General features: G+C 51.5%; 1 protein-coding gene across 1 annotated transcript in view; it reads left to right on the forward strand.

Annotated features, from left to right (window-relative positions):
• The window catches only part of LOC147092059 (membrane-spanning 4-domains subfamily A member 15-like), a 38,804-nt gene extending 18,906 nt beyond the window's left edge, over window positions 1-19,898 (forward strand). The window contains exons 5-7 of the mRNA XM_085975797.1: window positions 12,568-12,699; window positions 17,303-17,425; window positions 19,099-19,898. Of these exons, the coding sequence (XP_085831923.1) occupies window positions 12,568-12,699; window positions 17,303-17,425; window positions 19,099-19,167 (324 nt within the window). The 3' untranslated portion in view covers window positions 19,168-19,898. The remainder of the gene's footprint in view (window positions 1-12,567; window positions 12,700-17,302; window positions 17,426-19,098) is intronic.
• The last annotated feature ends 5,473 nt before the right edge of the window (window positions 19,899-25,371 follow it).

Here is a 25,371-nt window from a genome sequence, read left to right on the forward strand (position 1 = left end):
GTCCATGTGTTATGGATACGCGGACACTACAGTGGCGACGAGCAGGTTAGAACTCACCTGCAGTACTGCATCACCTCACGGGGATCCATCCCTGAAAAGAAGCTTCTTGGAGGTCGAAGCCAGAGCAACGGGCGTCGACCGTGGGCAACCGCCCAGTGATCCATCGGAGCTCAGTGAATCGCAGGGGAAGCTGTGGAGAGCTGGGCTTGGCTCCCCAGTCAAGGTATTCCAGCAAATCGTGCTGGTAGCAGATCGTGCGCTGACCCTTCCGGACTGCGGCGGGCTTGAGCTCGATCGAGCGGCTCTGCAAGGGGGCCTTGCAGCGTCATCGGGAAGGAAAAGGGAGAGAGAGGGTGGAGCACACAGGGCGCGGTCGGTGCTCAAGAGCCGGGCAGCGTTAGAGAAAATAAAAGAGGGGAAGGAAAAGAGACGCGCAGTGGACAGCGTCGAAGAAGAATAAAATGAAGGAATTTAACTAACAAAAGAGAGACGTGCCGAAGCCACGGGGCGCCGCCATTACTATTTAGAACGCTAGGAGCAGCATTGGCAGCAAGGGGAAGAAGGAAAAGCATGGGAGACGCCATTTTAATCCATTGGGGAAGAAGGAAAAGCGCGGGAGGCGCCATTTTAAACCACCCAAGATGCCGAAGAGTGGCAGTATCACTGCTTTTGACAACGAAATAGAAGACTGGACCACATATGTGGAAAGAATTGAAGTGTACTGCAAGGCAAATGGGGTGGCCGATGAAAAGAAGGCGTCGGTATTATTAAATTTGATGGGCGCGAGAACGTACGGCCTATTGCGGAATTTAATTACCCCAGCTAAACCAATCGAGAAAAGCTTTGAAGAGATTGTCAATATCTTACAGGAACATCTAAACCCTACACCGCTGCTGATAGCAGAAAGATTCAAGTTGCATAAAAGAAACCAGCACAAAGATGAGAGTAATGCTGACTATCTTACGGAACTACGCAAGTTATCGAAGCACTGCCAGTTCGGAGCAGGACTGGCAGATACCTTAAGGGATAAGTTTGTTTGCGGGCTCCAGAGTGAAGGAACCCAGAAACGACTACTTTCGGAAAAGGATCTGACGCTAGAACAGGCTTTCAGCGTGGCAGTATCCTATGAAGCAGCAGCACGGGGAGCTGCGGAAATACAACAGAAACCGCAAGAATACAGCGCTAACGAAATGGCATATGGAGCAGAAAAGTGCTATCGCTGCGGCAGAACAACCCATGACCAGAAGGACTGCCGGTTTAAGGCAAAGTATGCAGGCAATGTGGAAAAGTGGGACACATAGCACGAGTCTGCAGGTCGGGAAAGAAAACCAACACTACAAGAACTACTAAGGAAAAGTACAAGAAAGTAAAAAAAAATGACAGACAGCAGTTCAGGAGATCAGGAGAGTGATAAGGACTCCGGGAGCAGGAGACTAAGTTGTCTAAAGTTACACAACGTGATCGCAAAGGAGGATCACCGAACCATTTGGGTCACCCTCATGATAGCAGGGTCCCCAGTGAAGATGGAATTGGACACAGGATCAGCCCTAACAGTCATGAATCGATGAGACTATGAGCGGCTATTCTCACACATACCCTTGAAGGACACGTCCATTGTATTGAAGACATACATGAGGCAAAATGTCTACCCCAGAGGAAAAATAAGGGTGTCCGTTAAATACAATGGCAAGGAAACACAGAAACTGTATCGCTATATACTACAAGATGGAGGACCACCATTATTGGGACGTGAATGGATCCGAAAAATACAATTGGATTGGCATTCCATTCAGGCGCTAACTGTGGCTGACAAAAAGGATGACGACGTCACACCTGGACGACTGTCAAAAATTCTAACTGACGCGAAAGAGGTGTTCCAGCAAGGACTTGGGACTCTAAAAGGAGTAACGGCAATGATAAAAATTGAAGATAACGCAAACCCCAACATTTTTAAGGCCAGACCGGTACCGTACACGATCCGCCCAGCCGTCGAAGCAGAGCTAGAGAGTCTGGAGCATTTGGGTGTGCTGTCCAAGGTGGACTGGAGCGAGTGGGCCACACCCATCGTTCCTGTAATGAAGAAATCATTGAGCAGCACGCCTGGGGAGCCGAAGAAGGTTCGCATCTGTGGGGACATTAAGGTAACTGTGAACCCAGTCCTGCACACAGTACAATATCCACTTCCGCGGATAGAAGATATTTTCACCTCACTATCTGGAGGGAAACGCTTTACGAAGATTGATCTGGCCCAAGCGTATCTACAAATGGAGGTAGATGAAGCATCTAGAAAATACCTCACGATAAACACTCACAAAGGTCTTTACCGGTACAACCGACTGGTATTCGGGGTAGCATCAGCTCCGGCTATTTGGCAGAGGGCGATGGAACAAGTCCTGCAAGGGATCCCGGGGACCCAGTGTTATTTGGACGACATCCTGGTTACAGGCGAAAATGACAGTGAACATCTTGCCAACCTGGAGCGGGTGCTCACTAGATTACAAGAATATGGGCTACGAGCCAACCGCCCCAAATGCGAGTTTTTCAGGAAACAAATCTCGTATTGTGGCCACATGATTGATGAAGAGGGGTTACCTAAGTCCCCAGACAAGATTGAGGCAGTAGTCAAGGCTCCAGCACTGCAAAATGTGTCGCAACTGAGGTCGTTCCTCGGGTTGGTGAACCACTACCATAAGTTCTTGCCAAATTTATCTATAATTCTGCACCCACTGAATGCCGTGCTGCAAACTGGAGTAGCATGGAAATGGAGTGATGAGTGTAAGCGTGCCTTTCAGAAATGTAAATGCCAAATCACTTCAAAAGAAGTATTGGCCCACTACAATCCAACACTACCGATTCGGTTGGCATGTGATGCGTCTCCCTACGGCATTGGAGCGGTGCTGTCACACAAATTCCTTGACGGTTCAGAGAGGCCAATAGCCTTTGCGTCGCGCTCGTTAACCTCAGCCGAGCGTAACTACGCCCAGATTGACAGGGAGGCCCTCAGCCTGGTGTGGGGGGTGAAGAAGTTCAATCACTATCTGCACGGTCAGAAATTTACTCTACTAACTGATCACCAGCCTCTTGTCCCCATTTTTAACCCAAAGAAGGGCGTTCCGGTGATGACGGCACAACGGCTGCAAAGATGGTCCCTTTTTCTAGGGGCACATCAATACGACATAGAGTACAAGGGTACGAAACAGCATGGAAACGCTGATGGGCTGTCGTGCCTACCGTTGCCTACGGTGGAGGAAGCACCTGCAGTGGACCCTGTTGAGATATTCCATTCGACCATAGTCGAATGTCTACCTGTTACAAACTCAAGTATAGAGAAGGAAACCCGAAATGACCCGACACTCTCTCGGGTCTATGATTTGACGGTGAAGGGATGGCCAGCACATGGCGACTCACTGTTGCCAGCATTCTCGCCAAGGAGAGAACAGCTGTCAGTGTGCCGGGGGACATTGATGTGTGGATCCCGAGTGGTAATTCCACCCAAGTTGAGAGATAGAGTGCTCAATGAGCTTCATGAGGGTCATCTGGGAGGGGTAAAAATGAAGAGCCTAGCCAGGGCGTTTGTGTGGTGGCCGGGAATCGATAAAGAAATGGAGGAATTGACCAAGAGATGCACAGGATGCCAAAAAGTCAAAAACGCTCCACCACAGGCCCCGCTACACCCATGGGAGTGGCCCTCATCTCCATGGCAACGGGTGCACATTGATTTTGCTGGTCCATTTATGGACTCAATGTTTTTAATCGCCGTGGATGCACATTCGAAATGGCCAGAGGTCATCAAAATGTCCTCCACCACCGCGGAGAAAACTATTGCAGTCCTACGGACCATCTTCACCAGGAATGGCTTGCCAGAACAGATTTGCTCCTAGAATGGACCACAGTTTGTGTCCGAGGATTTCCGGAGGTTTTTGAGGAATAATGGGGTAAAACATTACACATCTGCCCCATATCATCCAGCCACAAATGAGAGGTTTGTTCAGACCTTCAAAAAAGCAATAAAGGCGATGTATAACGACATCATACCACTACAACACAAGGTGGATAATTTCTTGTTTGCTTACCGGAATGCGACACATGCAGTCACCAACCAAGCTCCAGCCATAATATTCTTTAACCGAAGGTTAAGATGTCGCCTGGATTTGCTCAAACCAAACATAAGACGAGATGTTGAGGATAAGCAATTCCAGCACATCAATGAGAAGCCAACCAGGAGCTTCAAGATAGGGCAACCAGTCTTGGCCCGTGATTACCGAACAGAAAAATGGCAGCCAGGAACGATATGCACACGGCAGGGACCACTAATGTACACAGTGGACGTTGGAGAGAGCATCGTGAGATGCCATGCTGACCAGATTCTCGAGTCACAGGAACAAGTCAAACCTATACCACGAGCATGCGCACCTGGTGATGAACCCAAAGTACAGATTGCGTCTACCTCAGAATCAGTGGTATTGGAAGCTGACGAACCAACCAATGACAATGAGCCAGAATCGACTTTGCCGCAAGAACAGGATACTCGAGAAAGGCGCTATCCAGACAGGATCAGGAAGCCTCCTCAAAGACCGAATTTATAAATGATTACTTCAGTTGATGTATATAGTAGAGAAAATTGTAATTGTAATTAGTTATTATTTAATTGTTACATGAATGTTATGTACTGTTTATCTAAAAGGGGAGGAATTGTTGTGTATGTACCTTTAAGAGAGAACTGCTTTTATACTGTAGTACCGGCAGTGACCACACCTGTATATAAAGCCGTAGCAGGCTTCTGTACTTTCAGTTCCAGCATAACCTCTGTTCAGTAAACACCTGTTATTACCGTTCTCCTGCAGTCCGTGTGTTATTGATACGCGGACACTACAGTCTCCATATCACACTTGCAGTACTGGGCACAGTTCTGGTCTCTATATCACACTTGCAATACTGTGCACAGTTCTGGTCTCCATAGCACACTTAGAGTTACTGTGCACATTTCGGGTCTCCATATCACACTTGGAGTTACTGTGCACAGTTCTGGTCTCCATATCACACTTGCAGTACTGGGCACAGTTCTGGTCTCTATATCACACTTGGAATACTGTGCACAGTTCTGGTCTCCATATCACACTTGGAATACTGTGCACAGTTCTGGTCTCCATATCACACTTGGAATACTGTGCACAGTTCTGGTCTCCATATCACACTTGGAGTTACTGTGCACAGTTCTGGTCTCCATATCACACTTGCAGTACTGGGTACAGTTCTGGTCTCTATATCACACTTGGAATACTGTGCACAGTTCTGGTCTCCCTATCACACTTGGAGTTACTGTACACAGTTCTGGTCTCCATATCACACTTGGAGTTACTGTGCACAGTTCTGGTCTCCCTATCACATTTGGAGTTACTGTGCACAGTTCTGGTCTGCATATCACACTTGGAATACTGTGCACAGTTCTGATCTCCATATCACACTTGGAGTTAATGTGCACAGTTCTGGTCTCCATATCACACTTGGAATACTGTGCACAGTTCTGGTCTCCATATCACACTTGGAATACTGTGCACAGTTCTGGTCTCTATATCACACTTGGAGTTACTGTGCACAGTTCTGGTCTCCATATCACACTTGGAGTTACTGTGCACAGTTCTGGTCTCCATATCACACTTGGAGTTACTGTGCACAGTTCTGGTCTCGATATCACACTTGGAGTTACCGTGCACAGTTCTGGTCTCCATATCACACTTGGAATACTGTGCACAGTTCTGGTCTCCATATCACACTTGGAGTTACTGTGCACAGTTCTGGTCTCCATATCACACTTGGAGTTACTGTGCACAGTTCTGGTCTCCATATCACACTTGGAGTTACTGTGCACAGTTCTGGTCTCCATATCACACTTGGAGCACTGTGCACAGTTCTGGTCTCCATATCACACTTGGAGTACTGTGCACAGTTCTGGTCTCCATATCACACTTGGAGTTACTGTGCACAGTTCTGGTCTCCATATCACACTTGAAATTACTGTGCACAGTTCTGGTCTCCATATCACACTTGGAGTTAATGTGCACAGTTCTGGTCTCCATATCACACTTGGAGTTACTGTGCACAGTTCTGGTCTCCATATCACACTTGGAGTTACTGTGCACAGTTCTGGTCTCCATATCCCACTTGGAGTTACTGTGCACAGTTCTGGTCTCCATATCACACTTGCAGTACTGTGCACAGTTCTGGTCTCCATATCACACTTGGAGTTACTGTGCACAGTTCTGGTCTCCATATCACACTTGGAGTTACTGTGCACAGTTCTGGTCTCCATATCACACTGGGAGTTACTGTGCACAGTTCTGGTCTCCATATCACACTGGGAGTAACTGTGTACAGTTCTGGTCTCCATAACACACTGGGAGTTACTGTGTACAGTTCTGGTCTCCATATCACACTGGGATTTACTGTGTACAGTTCTGGTCTCCATATCACACTGGGAGTTACTGTGCACAGTTCTGGTCTCCATATCACACTGGGAGTTACTGTGTACAGTTCTGGTCTCCATATCACACTGGGAGTTACTGTGCACAGTTCTGGTCTCCATATCACACTGGGAGTAACTGTGTACAGTTCTGGTCTCCACATCACACTGGGAGTTACTGTGTACAGTTCTGGTCTCTATATCACACTGGGAGTTACTGTGTACAGTTCTGGTCTCCATATCACACTTGGAGTTACTGTGCACAGTTCTGGTCTCCATATCACACTGGGAATTACTGTGTACAGTTCTGGCCTCCATATCACACTGGGAGTTACTGTGTACTGTTCTGGTCTCCATATCACACTGGGAGTTACTGTGTACAGTTCTGGTCTCCATATCACACTTGGAGTTACTGTGCACAGTTCTGGTCTCCATATCACACTGGGAGTTACTGTATACAGTTCTGGTCTCCAATCACACTTGCAGTACTGGGCACAGTTCTGGTCTCTATATCACACTTGGAATGCTGTGCACAGTTGTGGTCTCCATATCACACTTGGAATACTGTGCACAGTTCTGGTCTCCATATCACACTTGGAATACTGTGCACAGTTCTGGTCTCCATTTCACACTTGCAGTTACTGTGCACAGTTCTGGTCTCCATATCACACTTGGAATACTGTGCACAGTTCTGGTCTCCATATCACACTTGGAGTTACTGTGCACAGTTCTGGCATCCATATCACACTTGGAGTTACTGTGCACAGTTCTGGTCTCCATATCACACTTGGAGTTACTGTGCACAGTTCTGGTCTCCATATCACACTTGCAGTACTGTGCACAGTTCTGGTCTCCATATCACACTTGGAGTTACTGTGCACAGTTCTGGTCTCCATTTCACACTTGGAGTTACTGTGCACAGTTCTGGTCTCCATATCACACTTGCAGTACTGTGCACAGTTCTGGTCTCCATATCACACTTGGAGTTACTGTGCACAGTTCTGGTCTCCATATCACACTTGGAGTTACTGTGCACAGTTCTGGTCTCCATATCACACTTGGAGTTACTGTGCACAGTTCTGGCCTCCATATCACACTTGGAGCACTGTTCACAGTTCTTGTCTCTATATCACACTGGGAGTTACTGTACACAGTTCTGGTCTCCATATCACACTTGCAGTACTTTGCACAGTTCTGGTCTCCATATCACACTTGGAGTTACTGTGCACAGTTCTGGTCTCCATATCACACTTGGAGTACTGTGCACAGTTCTGGTCTCCATATCACACTTGGAGTTACTGTGCACAGTTCTGGTCTCCATATCACACTTGGAGTTACTGTGCACAGTTCTGGTCTCCATATCACACTGGGAGTTACTGTGCACAGTTCTGGTCTCCATATCACACTGGGAGTTACTGTGTACAGTTCTGGTCTCCATATCACACTTGGAGTTACTGTGCACAGTTCTGGCATCCATATCACACTTGGAGTTACTGTGCACAGTTCTGGTCTCCATATCACACTTGCAGTACTGTGCACAGTTCTGGTCTCCATATCACACTTGGAGTTACTGTGCACAGTTCTGGTCTCCATTTCACACTTGGAGTTACTGTGCACAGTTCTGGCCTCCATATCACACTTGGAGCACTGTTCACAGTTCTGGTCTCTATATCACACTGGGAGTTACTGTACACAGTTCTGGTCTCCATATCACACTTGCAGTACTTTGCACAGTTCTGGTCTCCATATCACACTTGGAGTACTGTGCACAGTTCTGGTCTCCATATCACACTTGGAGTTACTGTGCACAGTTCTGGTCTCCATATCACACTTGGAGTTACTGTGCACAGTTCTGGTCTCCATATCACACTGGGAGTTACTGTGCACAGTTCTGGTCTCCATATCACACTTGGAGTTACTGTGCACAGTTCTGGTCTCCATTTCACACTTGGAGTTACTGTGCACAGTTCTGGCCTGCATATCACACTTGGAGTTACTGTGCACAGTTCTGGTCTCCATATCACACTTGGAGTTACTGTGCACAGTTCTGGTCTCCATATCACACTTGCAGTACTGTGCACAGTTCTGGTCTCCATATCACACTTGGAGTTACTGTGCACAGTTCTGGTCTCCATATCACACTTGGAGTTACTGTGCACAGTTCTGGCCTCCATATCACACTTGGAGCACTGTTCACAGTTCTGGTCTCTATATCACACTGGGAGTTACTGTACACAGTTCTGGTCTCCATATCACACTTGCAGTACTTTGCACAGTTCTGGTCTCCATATCACACTTGGAGTTACTGTGCACAGTTCTGGTCTCCATATCACACTTGGAGTACTGTGCACAGTTCTGGTCTCCATATCACACTTGGAGTTACTGTGCACAGTTCTGGTCTCCATATCACACTTGGATTTACTGTGCACAGTTCTGGTCTCCATATCACACTGGGAGTTACTGTGCACAGTTCTGGTCTCCATATCACACTGGGAGTTACTGTGCACTGTTCTGGTCTCCATATCACACTTGGAGTTACTTTTGTGGTAAACCACTGTTACCGTTCACAACCGTTCACTATTGTTACACTGTTGTTATCACTGTTTACACTGTTGTTATCACTGCACAAGGTTACCTCTTGCCACGCACGCTGTTATACCTAGGCATACCTCAGCTGACTCCGCCCATGGCTCCGCCTGCTTGCCCAGGTATATAGGTGACCGCTTGGCTAGTATTCTTCCTTGTTGAAACCGATCACCCACGAGGGTGGGCTCTGTTATTTAGCCAATAAAAACCTATAGTTACCACCTTAACTCGTCGCTTTTCATGGACTGAATTGATAGGTATATCAACTGTGCACAGTTCTGGTCTCCATATCACACTGGGAGTTATTGTGTACAGTTCTGGCCTCCATATCACACTGGGAGTTACTGTGTACAGTTCTGGTCTCCATATCACACTGGGAGTTACTGTGTACAGTTCTGGTCTCCATATCACACTGGGAGTTACTGTGCACAGTTCTGGTCTCCATATCACACTGGGAGTTACTGTGTACAGTTCTGGTCTCCATATCACACTGGGAGTTACTGTGTACAGTTCTGGTCTCCATATCACGCTGGGAGTTACTGTGCACAGTTCTGGTCTCCATATCACACTTGGAATACTGTGCACAGTTCTGGTCTCCATATCACGCTGGGAGTTACTGTGTACAGTTCAGGTCTCCATATCACACTTGGAGTTACTGTGCACAGTTCTGGTCTCCATATCACACTTGGAGTTACTGTGTACAGTTCTGGTCTCCATATCACACTGGGAGTTACTGTGCACAGTTCTGGTCTCCATATCACACTTGGAATACTGTGCACAGTTCTGGTCTCCATATGACACTCTGATGGTGATGTCTTCTGCTGGATTGCTGATGGTGTTAATGGCTTCTGCTGGTTAGAGTAATTTCACATGAGGTTTAACTAGTTTACTGCTGTGCTATCATTTTGCACAACTCAAGGTTTAGAATCATATCTTGTGGCACAGAAGGAGACCATTCGGCCCGTCCTGCTTGTGCGGGCTCTTTGAAGGAGCAGCCGTCCTCAGTCCCACATCCCGGCTTTTTGTCCGGACCCCTGCAAGTTGCTCATCCTCAAGTGTCCGTCCAACTCCCTTTTAAAATTAGTTACAGAATCGGCATCCGGCACCTTTTCAGGCCGAGCGTTCCTGATCCCCGACAACTCTCTGTATGAAATCATCCCCCTCTGCTTCTTTTACCGACTATCTTAAAGGGCAGGTTTAAAGTGTATTGCTGAAATCCTGATGCATTCTTACATGCTCACTCGAGGAGACCCTGCTCGACCTTTATAAATCATTGGTTAGGCCTCAGCTGGAGTCTGGTGAACAATCCTGGGCCCCGTACTTCAGGAAGGGTGTAAGGGGAAAAATTCAGTTGGTTGCACCACCCGTTAGCGCCTTAAGAGGGCGCTAAGTGGGGCGCAAACCAACTAGCGCCCGGGCGCGGCACTGCCCACGCCTCCCGCAAAATTCAGCGGGAGGTTAGTGGTGGTGCTAACCGTTCGCGCTGCGCCACTGGCGATGACGTCATCGGTGTGCGCAGCGCCCCGCTCATGCCCCGGCTGCGATCTTCAGGAGCACCCCCTGCTATGTCCGACAGGGTCAGGGTGACGTACCTGCGGCCGGGGAGGCGCAAATTAAAGGCGAGGTGCGGGGCGGCCATTTTTGTTGCTGGCCGCCTGCCAGCACCTGCCTGCGCTCCCGTCCCCGGCCTCCTGACCCGCCACCCCCGGCAGAGGGCCGGCTGCGCTCCAAGAGCTGGTGAGTGGGCCAATAGCCAGAGGTCATAGATTCAAAGGGGGGGATTTCCCAGCCCGGAGGAGGCAGGTTTGGAGGCAGGAGTGCCGGGAAAATGGCAGAAACTGGGAGTGGGTACCGACCCCGCTCCCAACCTGCCTCCGTGCCATCTTCCTGGGAGGCGGGTCCCCGACTTGCGCAGGGACCCATCTCCTTGAGGCAGGAAGGGGTTTAACAGGCAGTTTTAAGACTTATCCCCATTTCACCCCTGCAAGTGCGGGCTTCCCGACGGCTGCGAACCTCGCCAGGGTCAGCGAGATGAGCAGTGGGTCTGCGGGGGTGAGGTGGATCGAAAAGTCCACTGTAGAGGTAAGTGATGGGTGCAAGTGTGGAGTGGTAAGTCTGAGAGGTGAGTGTAAAGTGGTTGAAAAAGTTTCCTTAGCGTTGCTTCTTCCTGCCGGCTTCAACTCTTGGGGATCCGGAGGTGCCTCATCTCAACGGCAGACATGAGAGAATGGCTGCTGTGTTCTCAGACGCAGCAGCCATCTGCTTTCTGCTGAGGAGAGAGGTCTTGGTGAGCCTTCTGTGCAAGGGCTCACCTTAGAACAGAGATTGTCAGTGTTTGACATGTTCTCAAAGTTGTCAAACGCTGACCATTCACCGATCAAACATTTTTCGACAGGTGAAACGTCCTCTGTCACCAGCTTTCCCTTAATTGGCCGGTAAGCCTGCAGGGCGGGCTTAACGGGGTCAATCAAGGGAAAATAGCGTGGGTTGGTCAGACGTCGCTGGGGGCAGGACTGAAACCCGACAACCAGCAGTCCCGCCCCCAATGCCCGCCCCCCCCACAATTGACAAAATCCAGCCCATAATCACTGGAAAAATATCTGGAGGGACGGTGAGGAGAAATGTTTTCACTCAGAGAGTTGTCGGGAATTGGGAACACTCTGTCTGAAAAGGTGCTGGTCGCTGATTCCATCAATAATTTAAAAAGGGAGTTGGACGGGCACTGGAGGATGAGCAACTTACAGGGTTACGGAGATAAACCCGGGAAGTGGGACTAAGCACGACCGGTCTCCTTCTGTGCTGGAAGTCTCTGTGAATTCTATGAATTATTGAAATATTTATACCTTAATTTGAATTAAGCGCCTTGGGAGGTTTATAACGTTAAAGGAGCTATATAAACGTAACTTGTTGGTGAATTATTGAAATATTTATTAATGTGAAAGATTGAAATACAGGTAGACTATCCTTTATCCGAAAGCCTCGAGACCAGCCGTGTTCCGGTTTTCGGAAAATTTCGGATTTCAGAAGGTATTTTATAAGACTGGGAAATTTGTCGGGGGTGGGGGTCGGCGGGGGGTCGGCGGGGGGGTCGGGGTCGGCGGGGGGGTCGACGGGGGGAGCGTAAGTTGTGCGCCACTCTGGTCATGTCGTGCGCACGACTTACGCTGAACGAAAAAACTTTCGGTTTTTAGAGGTTTTCGGTTTTCGGAAGTCCGGATAAAGGATAGTCTACCTGTACTGATAAATTGATGTGAATCATTCAAATATTTATTACAATGAATTAGTGACATAATTATACATAGATGTGATTTAGTGAATTATTAATGTTAATATTGATAAATTTATTATGTGAATAATTGAAATATTTATTAATGTGAATAATTACAATATTTATAATTAATGTGAATTATTGAAATATTTAAACATTAATGTGAGTTATCGACATACTTTGCTGCTGTTTCATGCCGTGTTTAGTTTCAGTGTTTTGTGTTCACTTTGTGATTTGCTCCGTTCCCTCCCAGGTCACAGCTTGCTTAGCCACAAATATCATCACCGCCATAGCAACAGGAATCGCGATAGTCATCTACTGTGCAGACCTGGCGTCGTGGCACTACACTTACGACAAAGACATCGACCTAGCCGTAAACTTTCTGGTAAGCCTTCAGTTTCCACTTTCTTAACACGTCTCCATTTGGGACACTTGATGAGTGGACTCTGAGTCAGAAAGTCGTGGGTTCGAGACCCACTCCAAAGCCTCGAGCCCCATAATCCAGGCTGACACTCCCACTACCAGTACTGAGGGAGCGCCGCACTGTCGGAGGGGCAGTACAGAGGGAGCGCTGCACTGTCGGAGGGGCAGTACTGAGGGAGCGCTGCACTGTCGGAGGGACAGTACTGAGGGAGCGCTGCGCTGTTGGAGGGGCAGTACTGAGGGAGTGCTGCACTGTCAGAGGGGCAGTACTGAGGGAGCGCTGCACTGTCGGAGGGGCAGTACTGAGGGAGCGCAGCACTGTCGGAGGTGCAGTACTGAGGGAGCGCTGCACTGTCAGAGGGGCAGTACTGAGGGAGTGCTGCACTTTCGGAGGGTCAGTACTGAGGGAGCACAGCACTGTCGGTGGGGCAGTACTGAGGGAGCGCTGCACTGTCGGAGGGGCACTACTGAGGGAGTGCTGCACTGTCGGAGGGGCAGTACTGAGGGAGCGCCGCACTGTCGGAGGGTCAGTACTGAATGAGCGCAGCACTGTCGGAGGGGCAGTACTGAGGGAGCGCAGCACTGTCGGAGGGGCAGTACTGAGGGAGCGCTGCACTGTCGGAGGGACAGTACTGAGGGAGCGCTGCACTGTCGGAGGGGCAGTACTGAGGGAGTGCTGCACTGTCGGAGGGGCAGTACTGAGGGAGCGCTGCACTGTCGGAGGGGCAGTACTGAGGGAGCGCAGCACTGTCGGAGGTGCAGTACTGAGGGAGCGCTGCACTGTCAGAGGGGCAGTACTGAGGGAGTGCTGCACTTTCGGAGGGTCAGTACTGAGGGAGCGCAGCACTGTCGGTGGGGCAGTACTGAGGGAGCGCTGCACTGTCAGAGGGGCACTACTGAGGGAGTGCTGCACTGTCGGAGGGGCAGTACTGAGGGAGCGCCGCACTGTCGGAGGGTCAGTACTGAATGAGCGCAGCACTGTCGGAGGGGCAGTACTGAGGGAGCGCAGCACTGTCGGAGGGGCAGTACTGAGGGAGCGCTGCACTGTCGGAGGGGCAGTACTGAGGGAGCGCAGCACTGTCGGAGGGGCAATACTGAAGGAGCGCTGCACTGTCAGAGGGGCAGTACTGAGGGAGCGCTGGACTGTCGGAGGGGCAGTACTGAGGGAGCGATGGACTGTCGGAGGGGCAGTACTGAGGGAGCGCTGCACTGTCGGAGGGGCAGTACTGAGGGAGCGCTGCACTGTCAGAGGGGCAGTACTTAGGGAGTGCTGCACTGTCGGAGGGGCAGTACTGAGGGAGCGCCGCACTGTCGGAGGGGCAGCACTGAGGGAGCAAAGCACTGTCGGAGGGGCAGTACTGAGGGAGCGCTGCACTGTCAGAGGGGCAGTACTGAGGGAGTGCTGCACTTTCGGAGGGTCAGTACTGAGGGAGCGCAGCACTGTCGGTGGGGCAGTACTGAGGGAGCGCTGCACTGTCGGAGGGGCAGTACTGACGGAGTGCTGCACTGTCGAAGGGGCAGTACTGAGGGAGCGCCGCACTGTCGGAGGGGCAGTACTGAGGGAGCTCTGCACTATCGGAGGGTCAGTACTGAGGGAGCGCAGCACTGTCGGAGGGGCAGTACTGAGGGAGCGCAGCACTGTCGGAGAGGCAGTACTGAGGGAGCGCTGGACTGTCGGAGGGGCAGTACTGATGGAGCGCTGCACTGTCAGAGGGGCAGTACTGAAGGAGTGCTGCACTGTCGGAGGGGCAGTACTGAGGGAGTGCTGCACTGTCGGAGGGGCAGTACTGAGGGAGCGCTGCACTGTCGGAGGGACAGTACTGAGGGAGCACTGCACTGTCGGAGGGGCTGTACTGAGGGAGCACTGCAATGTCGGAGGGGCAGTACTGAGGGAGCGCAGCACTGTCGGTGGGGCAGTACTGAGGGAGTGCTGCACTGTCGGAGGGTCAGTACTGAGGGAGCGCAGCACTGTCGGTGGGGCAGTACTGAGGGAGCGCTGCACTGTCGGAGGGGCGGTACTGAGGGAGCGCTGCACTGTCGGAGGGGCAGTACTGAAGGAGTGCTGCACTCTCGGAGGGGCAGTACTGAGGGAGTGCTGCACTGTCGGAGGGGCAGTACTGAGGGAGCGCTGCACTGTCGGAGGGACAGTACTGAGGGAGCGCTGCACTGTCGGAGGGCCTGTACTGAGGGAGCACTGCACTGTCGGAGGGGCAGTACTGAGGGAGCGCAGCACTGTCGGTGGGGCAGTACTGAGGGAGCGCTGCACTGTCAGAGGGGCAGTACTGAGGGAGTGCTGCACTGTCGGAGGGTCAGTACTGAGGGAGCGCAGCACTGTCGGTGGGGCAGTACTGAGGGAGCGCTGCACTGTCGGAGGGGCGGTACTGAGAGAGCGCTGCACTGTCGGAGGGGCGGTACTGAGGGAGCGCTGCACTGTCGGAGGGGCAGTACTGAGGGAGCGCTGCACTGTCGGAGGGTCAGTACTGAGGGAGCGCAGCACTGTCGGAGGAGCAGTACTGCGGGAGCGCAGCACTGTTGGAGGGGCAGTACTGAGGGAGCGCTGCACTGTCGGAGGGGCAGTACTGAGGGAGCGCCTCACTGTTGGATGGGCAGTACTGAGGGAGCGCTGCACTGTCAGAGGGGCAGTACTGAGGGAGCGCCGCACTGTCGGAGGGGCTGTACTGAGGGAGCGCTGCACTGTCGGAGGGGCAGTACTGAGGGAGCGCCGCACTGTTGGAGGGGCAGTACTGAGGGAGCGCTGCACTGTCGGAGGGGCAGTAGTTAAGGGAGCGATGCACTGTCGGAGGGCCAGTACTGAGGGAGCACCGCACTGTCGGAGGGGCAGTACTGAGGGAGCGCAGCCCTGTAGGAGGGGGCTTTACTGAGGGAGCACTGCACTGTCGGAGGGGCAGTACTGAGGGAGCGCAGCACTGTCGGAGAGGCAGTACTGAGGGAGCGCTGGACTGTCGGAGGGGCAGTACTGATGGAGCGCTGCACTGTCAGAGGGGCAGTACTGAAGGAGTGCTGCACTGTCGGAGGGGCAGTACTGAGGGAGTGCTGCACTGTCGGAGGGGCAGTACTGAGGGAGCGCTGCACTGTCGGAGGGACAGTACTGAGGGAGCGCTGCACTGTCGGAGGGGCTGTACTGAGGGAGCACTGCCATGTCGGAGGGGCAGTACTGAGGGAGCGCAGCACTGTCGGTGGGGCAGTACTGAGGGAGTGCTGCACTGTCGGAGGGTCAGTACTGAGGGAGCGCTGCACTGTCGGAGGGGCGGTACTGAGGGAGCGCTGCACTGTCGGAGGGGCAGTACTGAAGGAGTGCTGCACTGTCGGAGGGGCAGTACTGAGGGAGTGCTGCACTGTCGGAGGGGCAGTACTGAGGGAGCGCTGCACTGTCGGAGGGACAGTACTGAGGGAGCGCTGCACTGTCGGAGGGCCTGTACTGAGGGAGCACTGCACTGTCGGAGGGGCAGTACTGAGGGAGCGCAGCACTGTCGGTGGGGCAGTACTGAGGGAGCGCTGCACTGTCAGAGGGGCAGTACTGAGGGAGTGCTGCACTGTCGGAGGGTCAGTACTGAGGGAGCGCAGCACTGTCGGTGGGGCAGTACTGAGGGAGCGCTGCACTGTCGGAGGGGCGGTACTGAGGGAGCGCTGCACTGTCGGAGGGGCGGTACTGAGGGAGCGCTGCACTGTCGGAGGGGCAGTACTGAGGGAGCGCTGCACTGTCGGAGGGTCAGTACTGAGGGAGCGCAGCACTGTCGGAGGGGCAGTACTGCGGGAGCGCAGCACTGTTGGAGGGGCAGTACTGAGGGAGCGCTGCACTGTCGGAGGGGCAGTACTGAGGGAGCGCCTCACTGTTGGATGGGCAGTACTGAGGGAGCGCTGCACTGTCAGAGGGGCAGTACTGAGGGAGCGCCGCACTGTCGGAGGGGCTGTACTGAGGGAGCGCTGCACTGTCGGAGGGGCAGTACTGAGGGAGCGCCGCACTGTTGGAGGGGCAGTACTGAGGGAGCGCTGCACTGTCGGAGGGGCAGTAGTTAAGGGAGCGATGCACTGTCGGAGGGCCAGTACTGAGGGAGCACCGCACTGTCGGAGGGGCAGTACTGAGGGAGCGCAGCACTCTAGGAGGGGGCTTTACTGAGGGAGCACTGCACTGTCGGAGGGGCAGTACTGAGGGAACGTCGCACTGTCGGAGGGGCAGTACTGTGGCAGCACTGCGCTATTGGAACGGCAGTAGTGAGGGCACCCTGCAATGTCGAATGGATTGTAGGGCTGGAGCAGGTTACAGAGATAGGGAAGGTTGTAGGGCTGGAGGAGGTTACAGAGATAGGGAGGGTTGTAGGGTCTGGAGGAGGTTACAGAGATAGGGAGGGTTGTAAGGTCAGGAGGAGGTTACAGAGATAGGGAGGGTTGTAGGGTCTGGAGGAGGTTACAGAGATAGGGAGGGTTGTAGGGCTGGAGGAGGTTACAGAGATAGGGAGGGTTGTAGGGTCTGGAGGAGGTTACAGAGATAGGGAGGGTTGTAGGGGCCATCATTCTGACACTTTTGCACTTTTTTTCTTTGTCAGCATTTGTCGTACGGGATCAAGACAGTTCTGCTGGTCTTCGCTGTGTCTGGAGCAGTTCTCAATATCGTCCTGTCCATCTTCTGCTGTAAGGGCCTGCGGTACTGCAGCCCCAGTACAAACATGGTGAGTCTCACACTCACACTCACTCACACTCACACTCACACACACACTCACACTCACACTAACACACACTAACACACACACACACACACTAACACACACTAACTCACACACACACTTACACTCACACTAACACACACTCACACTAACACACACTCACACTAACTCACACACACACACTCACACTCACTCACACACACACAATCACTCACACACTTTCACACACACAAACTCACACACACACACTCACACACACTCTCAAACACTCTCACACACATTCACACACTCATTCACACACACACACACACTCACACTCTCAGACACACACACACACACACACACACATTCACACACACACACACACTCTCTCTCACACACACTGTCACAAATACACTCACACACACACTCACACACACTCTCAAACACTCTCACACACATTCACACACTCTCACACACATTCACACACACTTACACACACACACTCACACACACTCTCAGACACACACACACACTCTCAGACACACACACACTCTCAGACACACACACACATTCACACACATACACACACTCTCTCACACACACACTCTCACTCTCACACACACACTGTCACAAATACACTCAGACACACACACTCACACACACTCACACTCACTCACAATCACTCACACTCACTCTAACACACTCACAAAAGCACACACAAACACACAAACTCACTCACTCTCACACTCACTCACTCACACACACTTACAGACACTCACAGTAACTCACACTCACTCACTCTCACACATTCTCACTCACACACACGTGCACACTCACAGTAACTCACACACACACAGTAACTCTAACTCACACTCACACTCACACACTCACTCACACCACACTCACACTCACAGTAACTCACACCCACCCACACACTCACACACTCACTTACACACACACTCGCTTACTCACAAAGACAAACACTCACACTCACGCACACTCACAGTAACTCACTCACTCACACACACTTACACACACTTGCACGCTCACAGTAACTCACACACACATTCACAGTAACTCACACTCACACACACACTCACACACACTCGCAGTAACTCACACTCACACACACACTCACACACACTCACATTAACTCATACACTCACACACACTCGCAGTAACTCACACTCACACACAATCACAGTAAATCACACTCACACACACACTCACACACACTCACATTAACTCACACTCACACACACACTCACAGTAACTCACACTCACACACACACACTCACACACACTCACAGTAGATCACACTCACACACACACTCACAGTAACTCACACTCACACACACACTCACACACACACAAGATGCTCCCAGTCACATTAATGCACACGGACAGACCTGTAAGCACACAGACAGAATTAGACAGAATGACACACTGTGATACCTCATCAATACACAAGGACAACATGTGCAACAATGCGTACAAAACACACACACCCGCCTCCAGCCAACACCGAGCACCCACCTCAAGGAGTTTAACCGGGCTGTATAAGTGGTTCACGGGGGGTGGGGGGGTGGGGGGGTGGGATTAGCGAGTCAGAGGTCTGTACACGAGTTTAACGAGCGCGGGACTGTCGTGAGCGAGCAAGCGAGCGCTTCACACGTTCCCTGTGTGTGTGATTCCAGCCCGTGGTGGTCGTGCACAACCCTTTCTCGGAAAACCCCACCTGCAGCTCCTCGATGTCGGCCTACTGAAGCAAGAGGTGACTGGGACCGGGGTGGGGGACAGGCGGCAATGTCTAGTGGAATCAGCGCTTCTATTACCCTGTGTCTGAGCGGGTGCGGTTTATGATGTCGGGAGGCGGAGCGGTGAAGCCCCCTCACTTGTGGCACGTGCCTCTGTTGGTCGTGGCGGGTGCGAATCGCCGCTTGTCTGTGACATGCAGCAGCTTGGACTTCACGGCCATGCTTGATGTTTCGATGGGTGAAATTCCCCTTCCTGTGTCAGGGCCTGTGTGTCGCTCTCGAAGGTGCAGGTGTCTACCGTGGGTTTGTGTTTCTGTGAGAGGGTGTGTGTGTGTGTCTGTTGTTTCTAAGCAAACGTGTGTGTGTGTTAGTGAACAGGTGTTAGTGTCAGCCGTGTCTCTGTGGGTCGCACTCCTCGCCTCTGAGGCAGACGGTTGTGGGTTCAAGTTCCACTCCAGGGACTTGAGCACATAAATCAGAGCTGACACTCCAGTGCAGTGCTGAGGGAGTGCTGCACTGTCGGAGGTGCCGTCTTTCAGATGAGACGTTAAACCGAGGCCCCGTTTCCTACATTACAACAGTGACCACACTTCAAAAGTGCTTCATTGGCTGTAAAGCGCTTGTGTGTTAGTGAGCGTGTGTGTGTGTTAGTGAGCGGGTGTGTGTGTGTTAGTGAGCGGGTGTGTGTGTGTGTGTGAGTGAGTGTGTGTGTGTTAGTGAGTGGGTGGGTGTGTGTTAGTGAGTGGGTGGGTGGGTGTTAGTGAGCGGGTGGGTGTGTGTGTGAGTGTGTGTGTGTGTTAGTGAGTGTGTGTGTGTGTGTGTGTGAGTGTGTGTGAGTGTGTGTGTTAGTGAGTGTGTGTGTTAGTGTGTATGTTAGTGTGTGTGTGAGTGTGTGTGTGTGTTAGTGAGTGTGTGTGTGTTAGTGAGTGTGTGTTAGTGTGTGTGTTAGCGAGCAGGTGTGTGTGTTAGTGTGTGTGTGTTAGTGAGCAGGTGAGTGTGTGTTAGTGAGTGTGTGGGTGTGTGTGTGAGTGAGTGTGTGTGTATGTGTATGTTAGTGAGTGTGTGTGTGTGTTAGTGAGTGTGTGTTAGTGTGTGTGTTAGCGAGCAGGTGTGTGTGTTAGTGTGTGTGTGTTAGTGAGCAGGTGAGTGTGTGTTAGTGAGTGTGTGGGTGTGTGTGTGAGTGAGTGTGTGTGTATGTGTATGTTAGTGAGTGTGTGTGTGTGTGTTAGTGAGTGTGTGTTAGTGTGTGTGTTAGCGAGCAGGTGTGTGTGTTAGTGAGCAGGTGTGTGTGTGTTAGTGAGTGTGTGGGTGTGGGTGTGAGTGAGTGTGTGTGTATGTGTATGTTAGTGAGTGTGCGTGTGTGAGTGAGTGTGTGTGAGTGTGTGTTAGTGAGTGTGTGTGTTAGTGAGTGTCTGAGTGAGTGTGTGTTAGTGAGTGTGTTAGTGAGTGTGTGTTAGTGATTGTGCATGTGTTAGTGTGTGTGTGTTAGTGAGTGTGTGTGTTAGTGAGTGTGTGTGTTAGTGTGTGTGTTAGTGTGTGTGTGAGTGTGTGTGTTAGTGAGTGTGTGTGTGTGTTAGTGAGTGTGTGTGTGTGTTAGTGAGTGTGTGTTAGTGTGTGTGTTAGTGTGTGTGTGTTAGTGAGCAGGTGTGTGTGTTAGTGAGCAGGTGTGTGTTAGTGAGTATGTGTGTGTTAGTGAGTGTGTGTGTTAGTGTGTGTGTGAGTGTGTGTGTTAGTGAGTGTTTGTGTTAGTGTGTGTGTGAGTGTGTGTGTGCGTTAGTGAGGGTGTGTGTGTGTTAGTGAGTGTGTGTTAGTGCGGGTGTGTGTTAGTGAGTGTGTGTTAGTGAATGGGTGTGCGTGTTTGTGTTAGTGAGCGTGTTAGTGAGTGTGTGTTAGTGAGCGGGTGTTTGTGTTTGTGTTAGTAAGTGTGTGTTTGTATGTGTGTATTAGTGAGTGGGTGTGTGTGTTAGTGAGCGGGTGTGTGTGTTTGTGTTAGTGAAAGTGTTAATGAGTGTGTGTTAGTGAGTGTGTGTTTGTGTTTGTGTTAGTGAGTGTGTGTTTGTGTTAGTGAGCGGGTGTGTGTTAGTGAGCAGGTGTGTGTTAGTGGGTGTGTGTGGGTGTTAGTGAGTGTGCGTGTGTGTTAGTGAGTGTGTGTGTTAGTGAGTGAGTGTTAGTGAGTGTGTGTGTGTTAGTGAGTGTTAGTGAGTGTGTGTGTGTTAGTGTGTGTGTGTTAGTGAGTGTGTTAGTGAGTGTGTGTTAGTGATTGTGTGTGTTAGTGTGTGTGTGAGTTCGTGAGTGTGTGTGTGTTAGTGAGTGTGTGTGTGTGTGAGAGTGTATGTGTGTGTGAGTGTGTGTGTGTTAGTGAGTGTGTGTGAGTGTGTGTGTTAGTGAGTGTGTGTGTGTTAGTGAGTGTGTGTGTGTGTTAGTGAGTGTGTGTGTGTGTTAGTGAGTGTGTGTGTGCGTTAGTGAGTGTGTGTGTGCGTTAGTGAGTGTGTTAGTGTGTGTGTGTGTTAGTGAGCAGGTGTGTGTGTGTTAGTGAGCGGGTGTGTGTGTGTGTGTGAGTGAGTGTGTGTGTGTGTGTTAGTGAGTGTGTGGGTGTGTGAGTGAGTGAGTGTGTGTGTGTATGTGTATGTTAGTGAGTGTGTGTGTGTGTGAGTGTGTGTGTGTGTGTGTGTTAGTGAGTGTGTGTGTTAGTGAGTGAGTGTTAGTGCGTGTGTTACTGAGTGTTAGTGAGTGTGTGTGTGTTAGTGAGTGTGTGTTAGTGAGTGTGTTAGTGAGTGTGTGTGTTAGTGTGTGTGTGAGTGTGTGTGTTAGTGAGTGTGTGTGTTTGTTAGTGAGTGTGTGTGTGTGTTAGTGAGTGTGTGTTAATGTGTGTGTTAGTGAGCAGGTGTGTGTGTTAGTGTGTGTGTGTTAGTGAGCAGGTGTCTGTGTTAGTGAGCAGGTGTGTGTGTTAGTGAGCAGGTGTGTGTTAGTGAGTCTGTGTGTGAGTGTGTGTGTGTTAGTGAGTGTGTGTGTGTGTTAGTGAGTGTTAGTGAGTGTGTGTGTGTGTTAGTGATTGTGTGTGTGTGTTAGTGAGTGTGTTAGTGTGTGTGTGTTAGTGAGTGTGTTAGTGTGTGTGTGAGTGTGTGTGTTAGTGAGTGTGTGTGCGTTAGTGAGTGTGTGTGTGTTAGTGAGTGTGTGTTAGTGTGTGTGTTAGCACGCAGGTGTGTGTGTTACTGTGTGTGTGTTAGTGAGCAGGTGTGTGTGTGTTAGTGAGTGTGTGTGTGTGTTAGTGAGTGTGTGTGAGTGTGTGTGTTAGTGAGTGTGTGTGTGTGTGAGTGTGTGTGTGTGTGAGTGTGTGTGTGTTAGTGAGTGTGTGTGTGTGTTAGTGAGTGTGTGTGAGTGTGTGTGTTAGTGAGTGTGTGTGTGTTAATGAGTGTGTGTGTGTTAGTGAGTGTGTGTGTGCGTTAGTGAGTGTGTTAGTGTGTGTGTGTGTGTGTTAGTGAGTGTGTGTGTTAGTGTGTGTGTGTGAGTGTGTGTGTTAGTGAGTGTGTGTGTGTTAGTGAGTGTGTGTGTGTTAGTGAGTGTGTGTTAGTGTGTGTGTGTTAGTGTGTGTGTTAGTGAGCAGGTGTGTGTGTGTTAGTGAGCGGGTGTGTGTGTGTGTGAGTGAGTGTGTGTGAGTGAGTGTGTGTGTGTGTGAGTGAGTGAGTGTGTGTGTATGTGTATGTTAGTGAGTGTGTGTGTGTGAGTGAGCGCTATCAATTACTCATAAAAGACTGAGAGTTAGAAGAGTAACTAAAGGCTTTTATTAACAACAGAATGGAGGTCTGCCTCGAGTGGTCGACCGGTCCAGGATACAAAGGGCTGGGGAGCAGTCACCTTTATACTAGGACCTGTGGGAGGAGTCAGCCGAGGCATGTCCAGGCATGTACACAGTGGAATACAAACAGGACAAACAGGAATACAAACAGTGGTTTACCACATTCACCCCTTGTTTAAAATTGAGTCCGGCGGGGTGAAGTGTATTAAAAGTTAGTGTATTGGAGTCTCTCCGGAGGTCTTGTCTGCCGCTGTGATCGGCGTGGCGACGGCAGGGGTAGTGAAGCTTCCGGCGTCGAGTCCAGCGTAGGCTGTGGCACAGGCGTGTCGTCCTCGTAGATGTCGAGCGGGTCGCGGGGCCCAGGCCTGCCGTCTGCTGGGGCTGGATATCGGATCGTGGGGGGGGGTGGTAGTGGGTAGTGGGTTACTGTGGTCCCTGAGGGTGCAAGGTCTCTTATGGAGACTGTGTCCTCCCGCCCGTCCGGGTATGCGATGTAAGCATACTGGGGGTTGGCGTGGAGGAGGTCGACCCTCTCGACCAGGGGGTCCGTTTTATGGGTCCTCACTTGTCTTCTCAGTAGGACCGGCCCTGGGGACGTCAGCCATGGCGGTAGCGATGTCCCTGATGTGGACTTCCTTGGGAAGACAAACATTTTCTCATGAGGGGTGGCGTTAGTGGCAGTGCAGAGCAGTGACCGAATAGAGTGGAGCGCATCGGGGAGCACATCCTGCCAGCGGGAGGTTGGAAGGCCCCTAGACTTTAAGGCTAGCAGGACGGCCTTCCAAACTGTCGCATTTTCTCTTTCCACCTGTCCGTTCCCCCGGGGGTTGTAACTGGTGGTCCTGCTTGTGGCAATACCCCTAGTTAGCAGGTACTGACGGAGTTCGTCGCTCATAAACGATGAGCCCCGGTCGCTATGGATATAGCTGGGGAAGCCGAACAGGGTGAAGAGGTTGTTCAGACATTTAATGACCGTGGCACTGGTCATGTCCGGGCAGGGGAAGGCGAACGGGAAACGGGAGTACTCATCAATAATATTGAGGAAGTACACATTGCGGTCGGAGGAGGGGAGAGGCCCTTTAATATCAACGCTCAGGCGCTCGAAGGGGCGAGTGGCTTTTATCAGGTGGGCCCTGTCTGGTCTATAAAAGTGTGGTTTGCACTCAGCGCAGACTTGGCAGTTCCTGGTCATGGTCCTGACCTCCTCAATAGAGTAAGGCAGGTTGCGGGCCTTGATGAGGTGGAAGAACCTGGTGACCCCCGGGTGGCAGAGGTCATTGTGGAGGACCCGTAGTCTATCGATCTGCTCGCTGGCGCAGGTGCCACGCGATAGCGCATCCGGGGGTTCATTTAGCTTCCCGGGCCGGTACAAGATCTCGTAGTTGTAGGTGGAAAGTTCGATTCTCCACCTCAAGATCTTGTCATTTTTGATTTTGCCCCTCTGCTTGTTGTTAAACATAAAAGCAACTGAACGCTGGTCAGTGAGCAGGGTAAATCGTTTTCCGGCCAGGTAGTGCCTCCAATGACGCACAGCCTCCACAATCGCCTGGGCCTCCTTCTCAACAGCGGAGTGTCTGGTCTCCGGGCCTTGGAGGGTTCATGAAAAGAAGGCCACGGGTCTCCCCGCCTGATTGAGGGTAGCGGCCAGGGCAAAGTCGGACGCGCCGCTTTCCACCTGGAAGGGGATGGATTCGTCCACTGCGTGCATGGTGGCTTTGGCAATGTCCTCCTTGATACGGTGGAAGGCTAAGCGGGCCTCTGCCGTCAAGGGAAAAGAGGTGGACTTGATCAGCGGACGGGCCTTGTCCGCATAGTAGGGGACCCACTGGGCGTAATAGGAGAAAAACCCTAGGCACCTCTTCAGGGCCTTGAGGCAGTGGGGCAGTGGAAGTTCCATAAGGGGACGCATCCGGTCGGGGTCGGGGCCGATGACTCCGTGTTCCACAACACAGCCAAGGATGGCGAGGCGGTTTGTGCGGAATATGCACTTCTCCTTGTTATATGTCAGGTTTAGGAGTTGGGCGGTGCGGAGGAATTTTTCGAGGTTTGCGTCATGGTCCTGCAAGTCACGGCCGCAGATGGTCACATTGTCCAGATATGGGAAAGTGGCCTGCAACGCATTTTGATCTACCATCCGGTCCATCTCCCTTTGGAAGATGGAGACCCCGTTGGTGACGCCAAAGGGAACCCTAAGGAAGTGATAGAGGCGGCCGTTTGCCTCAAAGGCAGTGTACTGGCGGTCCTCAGGGCGGATGGGGAGCTGGTGGTACGCTGATTTCAGGTCAATGGTCGAGAAGACGCGGTACTGCGCGATCTGGTTGACCATATCAGCTATACGGGGGAGTGGGTAGGCGTCCAGCAGGGTGTAGCGATTTATTGTCTGGCTGTAGTCGATGACCAGGCGCTGCTTCTCGCTG

Source organism: Somniosus microcephalus, unplaced genomic scaffold (genome assembly GCF_052327205.1).
Source record: "Somniosus microcephalus isolate GS21.2 unplaced genomic scaffold, FLI_Smic_1.0 unresolved_chr2, whole genome shotgun sequence".
In the NCBI taxonomy this organism is placed as follows: Eukaryota; Metazoa; Chordata; class Chondrichthyes; order Squaliformes; family Somniosidae; genus Somniosus; species Somniosus microcephalus.